The following is a 14,948-nucleotide window of genomic DNA, read 5'->3' on the forward strand; positions in this document are numbered from 1 at the left end:
CTTATGTTCCTCTGACAGACGATTATCGGCCGATTATCGGCTGTTTACATCACATGATCCGTTGTCATTGGCTGACAGCTGATCAGGCGTTAAGGGGTCGGGATCGGCCCCTTACTCTGATCTGTGAACAGCCGAGTCTCCTTGACTTGCTGATCAAAGAACATACCGTGCATGCCCTGCAGGGGGCACGCAGGCGCTAGAGCATGGGGGGACATCTATCGACGCCCTCCCGGAAATTTGTAGCCGTTTTTCAGCTATAATGCGGACGGGAAGAGGTTCATTTTAATTTTCTTTCTGCATTTTCCAAAAACTTGTGGCAATAAAGTCTTCAAAAGACTCACCATGCCTCTTAAAAAATACCTATGTGGTCATTTTGTGGGTGTTTCTACTGTCCTGATGTTCCAGGGCCTCCAAAACTTTTATAGGTAGTCAGGAAATTAGGTGCGTAATTTATGTCCCTTGAACACCTGAAGGTCCTTCCTTGGATTTTAGGTCCCTCTATATGGCTAGCCTGTGAAAAAAGTCCCACACATGTGATATCACCATACTTCACTAGAGTAGAAAAATGTGTTTTGGGGTGTAATTCTAAGCATGCCCATGGTGTGTATTAGAAATAACTTATTACCTGAAATATGATTTCATTCTCTTTCCTGCATTTTCCAAAAACTTATGGCAAAAAATGACATTTTCAGGAGATTCACTGTGTCTTTCAGAAAATACCTTGGATTGTTTGCTTTCCAAAATGGGGTTATTTTGTGGGTGTTTCCGCTGTCCTGGTGCTCCAGAACCTCCAAAAATGTGAAAGGTAGTCAGATAATTAGATGTGTAATTTATGTTCCTTGAAACCTCAAAGGTGTTCCTTGGATTTTGGGCCCTTCTATGCATCTAGCCTGTGAAAAAGTCTCACACATATGGTATCCCTATACTTGGAAAACATAGCAGATTGTGTTTTAGGGTGTAATTCTAAGTATGCCTATGCTGTGTGTGAGAAATAACGTGTTAAAATAGCAACTTTGAGAATTTTTTTAAAATGTCATCATTTTCCCCCAAAAAATGACAGCTTCAAAAAAATCACTGCACCGCTTCCTAAATACCTTTGTATACTTTCTAAAAATGGGTTATTTGGGAGGTATTTGTACTGTCCAGGCTATTTAGGCCCTTGGGAAAAGAGATAGGCAGTCAGTACATCAGCAATGATCAATTTTCAAATATACAGTCTATACCATAGCTTGTAGACTATATAACGTTCACACAGACTAAATATTATAGACTGATCTGGGTTATTTTTACCATAGAAATGTAGTAGAGTACATAGAGTACGTAAAGATTACGTATGTATGCGCATAATTTTAGAAAAACGTTATTTTTTTTTCAAAATGCTTGGTACTGTTTCATTTATATGACAAAAATCAAAAAACCCAGTGGACTGAATAGTGAACTCCGGAAAGTTTTACCCACTTTATGACCAAGGCAGTGTTTGCTAATCAGCACTGCGCTACTTTAACTGGCAATTGCGCAGTCATGCAATACTGTATGCAAAATAATTTTTTTTTATTATTATTTATCATTTTTTTCTCCCAGATAGCGCTTTCTTTTGGTGGTATTTCCTTACCTCTTGGTTTTTAATTTTATTATTATATAAACGAAAAAATACGAACATTTTGAAAAAAAAGTGTATATTAAATGATTTTTATGAAAGTTATTGAGTCTACAAACTATGGTATATATACTGGAATATATGTTATGTTATGCTATGAAGCAATACTGGTAATGGCAGCAATCAGCAACTTATAGTAGAACTGTGATAGTGTGGTGGGAAAACTGACACTAACAGACCCTCGCTGGGAGGTACACTAACTGCCAATGATCAAATACTGTACACTGTCACTGTACCAATTACACTGTCTGGGAAGGGGTTAACATTAAGGGGCAACCAAGGGGTTAACTGCATGCCTAACAAGTGTAATGTGTGCTGCTTTTATTAAGGGATCTAGCCCGATCGCTGCTCTGGTTACAGAGACCCGTGTGTTTGTAACCACAGGACTCTGTACTGTGATTGGCCACAGCCAATCAGTAGGTCTCAGCCATAAATCATTGGCTAACACCTGCTGAAAAAAAATCGCACTGTGTTCAGACACGGAAGCAAGCCAGCAATGTTTATTTCATAAGAGCTGGGGAGAGGAGAAGCAGCAGCCCAATGAGCTTCCCAGTGAATGGCTGTGCAGCCGGGGCATGTCAGGACAAGCCTGATCATTGGAGGATAGTACACTATGTTCCCAATATACTGTAGCTAGAAAACTGACCACACTGTGCTCTCCTGCTTAGTGTGGTCAGTTTTCATCAGTTTTAAATAGGAACGCAGAAGGACTAGCAGCATCATCAGAGATTCACATAAAGGAAGCAATACAAAGAGAACAGGATACTTTCTCATACAAATACATGGTATAGCAGGCACATATCAGAAATAGGAAGTGTTGGAGTAACAAACGCTTTAATTACCACCAAAAAAGCTCTGTCTCAAAGAATGATAAAATATTTTATATGGGTACAGTGTTACATGACTGAGTAATTGTCATTTGGAATATGACAGCGCTGAAATCTGAAAATTGGCCAGGGCATAAAGGGGGTGAAAGTGTCTGGGATTGAGGTGGTTAAAGAATATTCTATTCTATCCTAAAGGAGAGCATTATCAACACGCAACAACATTGTATGAAAGTTCATACTTTAAAGAATTTTTAGGAGCTTTCAATATACATATAATGCCACGTACACATGACCGGTCTTTCCATCGGAATGAACTCTGATGGGTTTTTTGACGGAGTTCCGAGGGAGTTTCGCTGAAACGGACTTGCCTACACACGATCACACCAAAGTCCGATCATTTAGAACGTGATGAGGTACGATGGGACTAGAAAAAGGAAGTTCAATAACCAGTAGCCAATAGCTGCCCTTTGCGTCGTTTTTGGTCCGTCAGAATAGTATACAGACAAGCGGTTTTCCCGATAGGAATTGATTCCGTCGGAAAGATTTAAAACATGTTTTATTTCTAGGTCCGTCAGAATTTTCAAAAGAAAAGTCCGATGAAGCATACACACGATCAGAATGTCCGATGGAATGATTCCGTCTGACCATTTCTGCCGGAAAGTCCGGTCGTGTGTACGCGGCATAAGGGGTAGAGCTGTTTTTAAGCCTAAAAGTATCCATATGTTCATAGTTATAGGTTCCCGTATAATAGAAGAAGTCAAGTAAGTTACATAAATTGATTTTCGTCAAATTGTACAATAATGAGATCAACATAAAAAATTTTATTAAATTGTCATATGGTTACACAGATTCCGTACCATACACATTCCAACCAAATGAAGAAGCATCCAATGTCTTTGTTAAATCATTCATTTGTATATCTGCAATCCATACAAAACAGTGATTATGCAAAATGCAAGCAAGGATAAGGTGGACATGCATCCCACCAGCATTCCATCCATCTCCCAAGCATCATTCTCATTAGAAACCATGCAGTTCCTATACTTACTTGACCCGTGATGGAGAGACCATAGCCGTGTCCCCTTTGATGAATTTTAGGTGGAGTGCAGCAGCTGGGACAGTTACAGAAACATGAGTCAGAATATCGCTTACATGGAAACCTAGTGAAGAGTGATGAGAAAAGGAAGCTAATACAAGAAAGAAAGGGTCAAACGCAACATCTAATTTTTATCATGTACAGAAAGCCTTTATGATGTAAAATTGCTGATGTCACATTGCTTTTCCATCCATAGAAGCCAGTGCAGTAAAACAGTGAAAGGAACAATGCACTAAATAAAAAGTGCAGTACCAAATGCAGCTCATCAAATCTTCTTGTACTGGTCAAAAACTTGTTTTGTACTGTTCAGACTTGAGTGAGGAAAAATCACACCAGCTGCTCTGTGTTACTGCACTTTGCAGTTAGCGGTCCGGACTTTGGATGGCACCCAACAATAATAAAGAAATCTTTTACTGAGTAATGCTGGCCACACGTTATACAATTGTTTTATTCAGTTTCCTTTAGACTTGCCTTCAACTATGTAGTGCAAGGGCCTGTCTGATTTCATACAAATTGAAAATGTTTAGGTTTGGCCTCATATTATATGGTTTTTGGTAAATCTAAAGAAAAATGGTATAATGTATGGCCAGTCTAAAACACAGAGCCTGCCATTGCTGACTTCACAGCAAATGAGAGGGAATTCCTCCAAAGTTAGAGCAATCCCTGATTGTCACCAGTGTCAGCACAACTAGTGTTCCAATTGGAAGATTTCTCTTCTATTTCTGTCCTGGTGGCCACTCAAACTTTAGATTTTCTTTCACTTTCGGTAAAAACGTCACCAGGACAAATAAAGAGAGTGAATCTTCCTAACAGGGATACAGGAATCAATAAAATCCTGACAGTTGTACTAATCTCTTTCCATTCTATCTAAACCTAGCAAATTTTGAGATCTGTAACCGAAAATTGTAATATAAACAGAGCAAAAAGTGATCTAAACATAGCACACTATGAGGCCAAAACCCCTCAAAAAAGATGGACATGCATATTTCCATTTTAGACCTACTGTCATCTACATTAGGTTCATTATAATGGCAACTTTGTTAAAAGCACTGGCTCAATCATTGATTACAATCTTTTTGTAGTATAAAACTATGACATATCCCTTTTATGCTAACCAGTTTTTAAATGACTTGAACACCTTTTTAAGCCTTTAACAACTGACCCAGTATTTTTAATATACCTCACTATTGCATGAATTAATTTAATCAGGTCAAAATTACAGAATGAATACGATTTTATGAGTGAGACTGCTGAATATCAGTTTATGGGATGACAGAATTATTACAGCTCTGACATGTTTCAGTATTATGAGTCAAGGTAAAAAAAAATATATAGTAAAAATGCTCAAACTAGATTACCACCCATCTCTAATAAAATAGACAGAAGAAATATGTTAAGGGAATAAAAGTCAATGTCTAGTCAGCAAAGGGTCTAAGGGAGTTAGTTTGAATGTGTTTTAATATTAATGTATCTGTTTCCTTATAATTTCTTTCCACTTTAGAAAGCAGCAAAATCGGTTTGGGCTTTGGGAAGCACTAAACATTAGCAACAAGGGTTGAGAACGAGATGTGCCTTCAGTCTTCTAGGGAAATATGACAGTCTGCCAATGGCACATGACAATTATTCACTTCTTGGAGCGTCTGAATTAAGAGACATTAATATCACAACCACAGATAAGAGAGCTCCATGCCAATGCTTTTTAAGTGTCCTTTTATCTTTGCAAATGATTAAAGCATAACTCTATTCAAACCTTTTGAAAAAAAGGGGCTGAATAAGTAACATTTGAACATTAAACTTATGGGCTTTCTATTATGAAAGACAGCAACTCATTTCAAAGTTCTGCATCTAATACTTTTACCACCACTGGGTTTATCTGTGTGTGGAGGCATTGATAAACTATGCAAAAATAATTCTTAATTCGATTCCAACATTTCCAAGGTAACAATGCTGAAATGCAACCCTAAGTGATGTGGGTCCTAGGTTTAGCCTGTACAGAAAGCCCCAATGTCTTCTCAAGTTGCGATTCTATTGTCAAATTCCAGTAACATTTGATTGTCAACAGCTAGCTGAAAGGGAATGGGAATTAGCACAAGGCGTGGATGGGACTAAAGAATATGTTACCCCAACATTTCATATTCCTGATATATGTCTATTGTACCATGCACATATGTTAAAAAGTATCCTTATCTCTTTGTATTGCTTCCTATGTGTAAAATACCTGATGTTCCTGCCAGCCCCCCTGCTTTCCTTTTTCAAACTGACAATGCTAGGCATGAGAGCACATCCATTCTGATGTGGTCAGCTGTGCTGGGAGAGCAGCCTGCCTGTTCTCCAATGGTCAGACTTGTGCTGACTTCCCCCTGCACAGTCATTCACTATTTCATAGTTTCACAGTTGGCAAGGTTGAATAAAGACACTAGTACATCCAGTCCAACCTGTGTAATTGGTGTATGTGTGTTCATGTTGATAATCATTTCCCATATCCAGGTATATTGAGTTCACTAAGATGCATGTTCAAGAGTCCTTTTAAATACTTCCTGCTGACACCACCATTTGTGGAAGAGAGTTTCACATTCTTATTGCCCTGACAGAGAAAAAAACCAATGTGCAGCTTAAGGTTAAATCGCTTCTCCTCCAATCTCATTAAATGGCCCTGTGTCTTTCTACACTTCCCGGGACTGAATAGTTTTATTCCTACGCTGGGATCACCATTGAGGTATTTGTATATCACTAACATAACTCCTCTCAAGCGTCTCTTCAAACGAGAGAATAAATTTAGTGCTTGTAGTCGTTCCTCGTAATTTAGGTCCTTATTAGCTTTGCTGCCCTTCTGTGGACTCTCTCCAGCTTCAGCACATTCTTCCTGAGGATTGGTGACCAAAACTGGACGACATACTCCAGATGCGGCCAAACCAGAGTTTTATAAAGTGTCAGGATTATATTATTATCTCTGGAGTTTCTCAAAACCCAACTCTCCAAGCTCCTTATGCAACTGAGAACATAGAATATGTGATCACTTATTAAAAAAAAGGTATTTATAATATTTGCATATATATATATATATATATATATATATATATATACACACACACAATATATATATATATATATATATATATATATATATATATATATATATATATATATATACACACATATATATATATTTAATTTTGTTTTATTTTTTTTAAACTGGGTTTTACAAGGGTTTACATATATATTAATCTAGACTTGAACAGATGTCAAAGGGGCTTCCCAGGGCCCCCAAATTAATTAAAGATTAAAGTGTATTAAAAGGCAAAACATGTTTAAGAAGGGAAGAAGTGGGGAAGAGTTAGCTCCTCTGCCAAGATTTTATTGAGGTCTGTGTCCATGCTGAAGGAGAATGAACCCTCTATTTGTCCTGATGAGCACTGTCACCAAGTCAGAAAGTGAGAGGAAATTTTAAAGTTTAGAGTTGCAAGAGAGCAAGATAAATCATCCAATCGGGACAAATGTTTCAGGGACAACTATCTCAGATAGAAATTCTAATTAGGAGAGACTCACCCTTACTTCCCATTGATTCTTCAAGACAGGAAGTGAAGGGAAATCTCAACACCACAGAGAGCAAAAATAACCCGACAGGAGTATTATTCTTCACCCACTCAATCCAAAACAACTAAAGAAAAAAGTTTAGGGTATAATACACTTTAATACAGATACTCCTAGGCACCATATGATGCCTGAACATAAGCATTTTTGTTATATTAGAAATATTATTAAGTCAGAGCAAGTAAAAATGTCCAAGAGTCCAAGGTTTCTAATGATACAATTGATTCAACTTGATTTCTGCTATGAAACAATTTTATCATCAAAAACCTTGGACTCCTGAATGTTTCTTTGGCGCTCTCAATGGATTGCATGTATGCGGCTTCTCAATTCTGGGTCTTTTCCCTGCTCCTGAGAGGAGCCCCTGTTTTGTTGAGTGCGGCTAAACCGGATCCAGTTTGTCCATGACAATTTCACCAACCCTAGACTGTTTAAATTTAGCTCCCTATTTGTTCTTGTGTTCTATCTTTTTTTAGTGTCTTTTCTATTGTTGCGAAAATCAGTAATCATTAAAATATATAATGCAATACTACAAAAATATATTTTTTTAAATAAAACAGCTACAACTAAAACTGAAAGACATATATGCTGTTTTAAATATGTGTTTGCAAATTTTCTAAATTTCCAGATTTTGCTAAGTCATATATGAAAAGGTAAGCATAGTCTGAGAACCAAATACACAGCTTCAGAGCTTTTTTTGTTGTCAACATCCCATTTGAATACAGGCATACCCCACTTTTAAGAACGCAATGGGGTTTATTTACTAAAGCTGGAAAGTGCAATATCAGGCTCCCTTCTGCATAGAAACCAATGAGCTTCTAACCCCAGATTGTTCAATTAAGCTTTGGTAATAAAAACCTGGAAGCTCATTGGTTTTTTGCAGACGTGAGCCTGATTTTGCACTTTCCAGCTTTAGTAAATAAACCTTATTGTGTACTTAAAAGTGGGGTATGCCTGTTTTGTCATATTAGCAAGTTTTAGTGCAGATTTGTTTTGTATATGTTGTAATATGTTTACCGATTTATGTGGGACATTATATTATTATATGTATATACACATACAGTCAATATTGACATATGACAATATTATGACAATATTATGACAATATGACATGATGAGCTCCAAGGTGTATTTACAGATTACCAAACAGACTATGCAATGAAGACTAGATTATATTTTTCATATAGAAATAAACTCTAAATTATTACTTTTATTTGAAAGACCATGATCATAAAGAAAATAATTTTTCTGGAAAAAATCGTGTTCCATGTGTACTGTTTTTTGATCATGATTTAAAAAAAAAAAAAAACACTTGGGTCATACCAGCAGCCTTATGCACACTGGGGATGATTTATTAAAGCAGTGTTCACTTGGCAAAGTAAATGACACTAAATAAATGTTCAATTATGTGTGAGAAAAATAAAGGGAGAAACTATTTTTTCTAGGATATAATTGGTTGAAAGAAGTGAACACAACTTATATTTTTCACTAAACTCAGTAAACATTTTATTTTTTATTGTACAGTCGCTATTTCTTCAGTAAGGTACCCCCATTTTGTTGAGTTGTGTTGTACTGCACATCATTTATCAGGACCATATTCATAAAGATTTGTCTTATTTTTACATCTACCTATGAAGGTCTTATGCACTCAAACCTTTGTGAGCAAAAATTAATGTTAAAATCCATGTGTTAACTTGTCTTACTGCAAAGAGATACAACTTTAATATAAATAAATAAAGATATAATGGGACTTTTGGGGTGTCTAACAAATAGCATGCCAACACTTCAAAAAATGTAAATGATAAAATGCCTTGTTTATTAATACATTTCAGTAAAACAGAACAGGGCAATATTCGCCTCAAAGTAGAACAGAAGGCTCAGGGCATACATATAATAAACACAGACATCCTAATACAGTAAGCTACAGTATGCCACTGCTGTGTTGTTTTCACGGAATGCTTCCAAACATTCATAAGTGGATCATGGTAGAAACATGATGCGTTTTACAGATATAACATTAGATTCCTCAGAAGACCCATAAAGTGGAAATGTGTGCTTCCATTCACCAGAAAAAGATAAATATCTTCTCTAGGGAGGTTGCAGAGGATATAAAAGTGCCACCGACTGAACCTATCAAAGCAGAGCACTAGTCCTTCAAAAGAAGGGACACCACCTCAGTTTAAGGCAACATCTGAAATATAAGGGAATTCCTTCACATCACTAGATGGAATCTCTACTAGTATCTCTTTTAGGAAAGGTATCGGGTAAACATAATTGTTTGCAATGTTATCTTGTGCTGTATACTCCTATTGAAAACTTTAATAAACAACTTTGTAAAAGAAAAGGAAAGGTATCGGTCTCAGCAGCCAATGTCAGAAAAGGCCATACTCACAGGGACGGTAGCCCAGGGGAAGCTATTGTACAGCTTCATCAGACTACATCAGACTACACTCTTTTTATTTTGAGTATTCACCTGTTCTGTTTTACTGAGATGTATTATTAAACAAGTGAATTTACATTTTCTGAAGTGTTGGCATACTATTTGTTAGACACACAAAAAGCCCGTTATATCTGTATCTGTCTATATTAACTTTATTGGAGTGTGGTGTTGAAATGTAGAGATCCCCTACAACTAGTTATAATTAGAATAAGAGCCCTTGCACACTGGGGCGGCGTCGGCGGTAAAACGCCGCTATTATTAGCGGCGTTTTACCGTCGGTATTCGGCCGCTAACGGGGCGGTTTTACCCCCCCGCTAGCGGCCGAGAAAGGGTTAAATACCACCGCAAAGCGCCTCTGCAGAGGCGCTTTGCCGGCGGTATAGCCGCGCCGTCCCATTGATTTCAATGGGCAGGAGCGGTAAAGAAGCGGTATACACTCCGCTCCTTCACCGCTCCGAAGATGCTGCTGGCAGGACTTTTTTTACCGTCCTGCCAGCGCACCGCTCCAGTATATACACAGCAGCGGCACTTTCAGGTCGGTTTGCAGGCGGTTTGCAGGCGCTATTATTAGCGCAATAGCGCCTGCAAACCGCCCCAGTGTGCAAGGGCTCTTACATTACACGTAGTGTGTATGTGTTTTGCAGTGCTGATTAAAGTACAATCAAAAGCATCATCCCTTCATTGCACCACAATGCATTTAATGTGAACGCTCTATGCATTGTGGTGTGCTGTTGTGACCAAAAAAAGTGGAAGTATTTTATGCATTAAGGCTTGCTAAGTGCATGTTCACACTAGAATGCAGTGTGAGAAAGCCTCTTTTCCATGCGGCTTTCCACACCGCAATCCAATCGCACTGCCCTTGCGATCTGCTGTAGGGGTCAGTGCAAAGTTAAGGACATCCCAAACGCAGGTTACAAACACAGTGCGTTTGCCCTCACCGGATTGCAAAAGTACAAAAGTACCACGCAATGCGGTTGTCGTGCGTTTCAAAAAGTAGCGCAAGTACTACTTTTGGTGCTCTGCGACTTCAGCCCGTTCAAAATGAATAGAGCTGAAGTCTGCACAGAACTGCATGGGAATCGCACAGGAACTGCACAGCGTTCCTGTGCATGTCACATGCAGTTCTTAGTGTGAATGGGCCCTTAAAATTCCATTTTAAGTGAATGGGCTGCCTTAAAGCAATGCACAGCAAAAAAAAAGTTAACTTGTGCATTAACGTGTATGCAAAGATGTGAAGAGAGTTTTAATGGCAATAAAAGAATAATGGCTAATAATATCCTACTGTTACTAACCCCAGAACACCAGGCATACAGGTTGGTATCCCCATAGTTATGGTTGAAGATCTGTAAGTATATATTTCCCCACCATGCCGTTACCAGCTCATATGCCTTTAGGCACTTAGCAGATGATTAAAGTCCAATTTATGCAATTACCAAACAAAGAAACAAATGCTTATTAACTCTATGGGATGAGGAATGGGATTTCTCCATCAGGCTTCCTCTATCTGTTCAACCAGTCCTCTCAAGCTTCTTTTATTGCTCACACGGTCCATAGCACTTCAGGGTCATTAGCAGGAGTGAGAAATAAAGTATCTATTATTCCTCAAACCCTAGAGTTAACGAGCATTAAACCCTCTCAGAGTGTATGTTTTTATTTGTGGGGGTTACTCAACTGCAATGGTATTTTTGTTCGGTAATTCCTGGAGTTGGGCTTAAAACTCAATGCTTACTAACACAACCAGAAGGTGATATACAGTACTTATGAATGAATGTGTGCAATTTACCAGTAAAGGAAAGGAGTAATTTTTATTCATTACCTATTCATCCAATGCAAAATAAAGAGCTTACAGTAACACTGGCTATTTAAAAATATGTATTGTTTATAAAATCTGTGTTAACCTTACCTGTATCTAGTCCCGAATTGACTAAAAAACCCAGTCTAGGGGCAAACCCCTGATCAGGGGGCTATTGGGGTTATATAGCCCAGACTCTGGGGCCCATAGCCCCGAGTCTCTTGCCGCAGGGTCCCTGCCTAACCAGCAGGTCGCGGATGCTGCGGCGGGCGGGCTGGCTACATGAGACAGGCGGAGGTGAGGAGAGAAGTGAGCGGAGCAGAGAGATGACATCAAGCAGAGATGACATCTCTCTCCACCCGCTCCACATCAACGCTCTTCACAGCCAGGCCTCTTCAATGTGGGAGCAAGGTGCAGCAGGGAGCAGAGAGAGGACATCATCTCTCACTGTCCGCCACACACCAGCGCTCTTCCGCCTTCACGGCAAGGTGGAGTGAAGGTCATGTGCTTCCTGTCATTGGAAGAGCTCCACTTTGCAGCCAGATCCCCTTGCTTCAATGTTGGAGGTGCGACGGGGAGCAGCGAGATGACATCATCTCTCATTGCCCGCCCCGCATCACCGTTTTCCTGCCCTTACTAAATGGACCAGTGATGCCAGCCTGCCACCAATGCAGCGTCAATGCAAATTTGGTGATACTGGATGCCATGGCAAGTGACAATCCACATCAGTTGGCAAGTGACAACCCACATCTGGTAGCGGGTGATGTGGCAAGTAACAATCTACAAATGGTGGCAGGAGATGTGGCAAGTGACAATCTGCAAATGGTGGCAGGAGATGTGGCAAGTGACAATCTGCAAATGGTGGCAGGAGATGTGGCAAGTGACAATCTGCAAATGGAGGCAGGAGATGTGGCAAGTGACAATCTGTAAATGGTGGCAGGTGATGTGGCAATCTGCAAATTGTGGCAGGTGACGTGGCAAGTGACAATCTGCAAATGGTGGCGTGTGGCGTGGCAAGTGACAATCCACATCTGCTGCCAGGTGAAAGTGGCAAGCGACAATCCACATCTGGGGGCAGGTGATGGTGGCAAGTGACACGCTGCATCTGGTGCCAGGAGATAGGGCAAGTGACACGCCCAGGGCTCCCACTGATTCTGCATTATGGTGAGTTGAACCACTTCATTATATATTAGAATATAACGATAGAAACAATGTGCTTCAATCACCCTGACACCATATCAACCATGGTGCCATGATGATTGAAGCTCCAACACCAGCCATTGTCAGTGAAATATGGCTTACCACCGGCATGCCCCCCCCTCCCCCCCGTGGGCCTGCAAAAATGTTGGTGACCACTGCTATGAGCTCTAGCCCCAGATCTTTTGCAGACCTAGCAACACCCCTGCCCCTGATTAATATGACATACTGCATTCTTAGAATTCACAAACACAAAGCCTGCAAAAAAAAAAAAAAAAAACAGGCATTCCCTGCGAAGAAGATATTAAAGTTGGCCATATACTAGTAGAATTTTGTTCCAAAATGTTCATGTTAAGAACATTTGTTCGATTTTCTAGTGGGATCAAATTAATGTTTGAAAATTGAGTAGCATTGAACATTTTTGTTACTAACAGTGTATGTGTTTTTTGCTTGAGAAAGTGCATTCATTCCAAAAATCAAATGTTAAAAGCAAACAAAATGTTGAAAAACGTTCAAATTACATTCATCAAGTCATTGAATGTACTAAGAATTTGTGTTGCTCATTGTTCACTCATCGTTCAAATATCCACTAGTGTATGGCCAGCTTAACACTCATGCACATATACAGGGGTTGTGAAGGCCCTTTTCTTACTGCTGCACTAAGCTTGATCTGGAAATGATAGTAGAGACCCCAATACCTGGCAACCCCAGCACCCCCCCCCCATAATGGATTCACGGGAGGTATTCCCCCATCAACACTGACTGCTGTGTTGATGGGGAAATCAAGTGATTTGCATAATCTATGGCCTGCCTAAGAGCTACATCAATATCAACAAAAGCTGGTCCATATCTGCAATAGCTTGCTAAAATGCTTGTAACATACCTAGGCATCTGGAGGAGATAATTTTTCCTAACAAAACTAAAGATTAATTATAAGAATAGCACTTTGGTAACTACGGCATATAAATATCTCAGAATCCCATGTTTCAGTTAATATAATAAATCTCTATTGGGAACCAAGTCATTTACTAAATTTCCCTGAGCAAACACATGGGGAGCTTGTCTTTGCAATCCTTAATTTAAACATGGCTTTTGAAAGAAGAAAAGACCATGCATGGGATGGATAGAAAACAACAACTTAGAACTGTTATTTAATAAACTAGTGTTTGAGTTTGACTTTATTTGCAATAAAAATTTAACTTTTTTTATTTACTTTGCTATAGGCAATTTGGCAATGGGTTTGCATTAAACGCTTTACCAGTTTATTGGTGGAAGTAACAGTAAATTAAATGCCCCTGCAAGTTTTTTATAATGGACTTGGACCACAGGCTTTGTGGAAGAACCTAGCACCAAGCTGGCTGGGTGTATTTTTCTAGGTTTCCTTTGAAGTTTTGGGGGTCAGCAATGGAAGGGTCATTATATTTTGAGGTCTTCTATCTAAATGCTGACCAGCCTGTATGCTTTGTGTGTTGGGCTGACATAAGTGGGGAATTTGTCTTTTTTAATTTTTTTTTTTAAACAACCTTCACCTAACACACATTCAGTGAAAATAAATGAATCACACCTAGGGTAATGTGAGTCACAGGGAAATCCCCTATTTGAAAAGACATGAAAAGCTTTTTAATGTTTAAAAATAGGTAATATTCATTATAAAATTTTATTTGGTATCATATGGCTGTAGTAACAAAATATAACTGTAGCTTTTTATGATTAGGCAAAAAGAGGTGACACTGAAAATTAAAGCTAAAAAAAGCAGAACAGTTTCAGTTTCACCCCTTTAGCAACGGGTCCTAGATGTTGTCAGTGAAAACACCAGAAACACTGACAGTGTGAACATGGTTAAAAAGAGTTTCCTACTTGGTTCTGGGATGGTCAACACTTGAGGACCTGCGATATCTTTCACGCCGGCTAGCACCTTTGGGTGACATTTTGGTGCTGGTATCAGAGTCTCCACTGTCATCATCCCCCATGGCTTTGATGTAGCTGCCACTTCTCATTCTTCGGCAGGGTATTTCTCCTTCTTTTCCAGGTGCTGGGTATCCCCCCCATTCATCTGGTGGTACCTGAAGAAAGACAAATAGGGCATTTTTGCACAGCAAGTTGCTGATTGCTCTTACTTTATCTTTTGCCCTAGTAAATGTATAAGTTAACATCAAGTAAGCAGAAATGTTACACATTGATATTTGAGCATAAACATTCTTTTACAATCTGCTAATAATACTTGGTGTATTTGGGGCATTATCTCCATTTGGGGGGGGGGGGGCTAGGTAGTTCAGACCATGTATGTAGGCAGACATACAGTTTTCAATTAATGTAAGCGGCCCGCCCGCCTGGCATTTTTTTTGCCAAAA

At 39.2% G+C, this 14,948-nt stretch overlaps 1 protein-coding gene across 7 annotated transcripts in view; it reads right to left on the bottom strand.

Moving 5' to 3' along the window:
* Positions 1–14,948, bottom strand: part of DLGAP3 (DLG associated protein 3) — a 623,552-nt gene that overhangs the window by 219,393 nt on the left and 389,211 nt on the right. For 4 of the 7 annotated variants that reach the window (XM_073615577.1, XM_073615578.1, XM_073615580.1 and 1 more), the window contains 2 exons: positions 14,455–14,660; positions 3,533–3,644 (listed from right to left, as the gene is read on the bottom strand). The exons of 1 other annotated variant lie outside the window; for it this stretch is intronic. In XM_073615577.1, coding sequence (XP_073471678.1) covers positions 3,533–3,644; positions 14,455–14,660 — 318 coding nt within the window. The remainder of the gene's footprint in view (positions 1–3,532; positions 3,645–14,454; positions 14,661–14,948) is intronic. 2 more of the 7 variants (XM_073615579.1, XM_073615582.1) reach the window with 1 other exon arrangement.

The sequence above is a fragment of the Aquarana catesbeiana genome, linkage group LG02 (genome assembly GCF_042186555.1).
Source record: "Aquarana catesbeiana isolate 2022-GZ linkage group LG02, ASM4218655v1, whole genome shotgun sequence".
In the NCBI taxonomy this organism is placed as follows: Eukaryota; Metazoa; Chordata; class Amphibia; order Anura; family Ranidae; genus Aquarana; species Aquarana catesbeiana.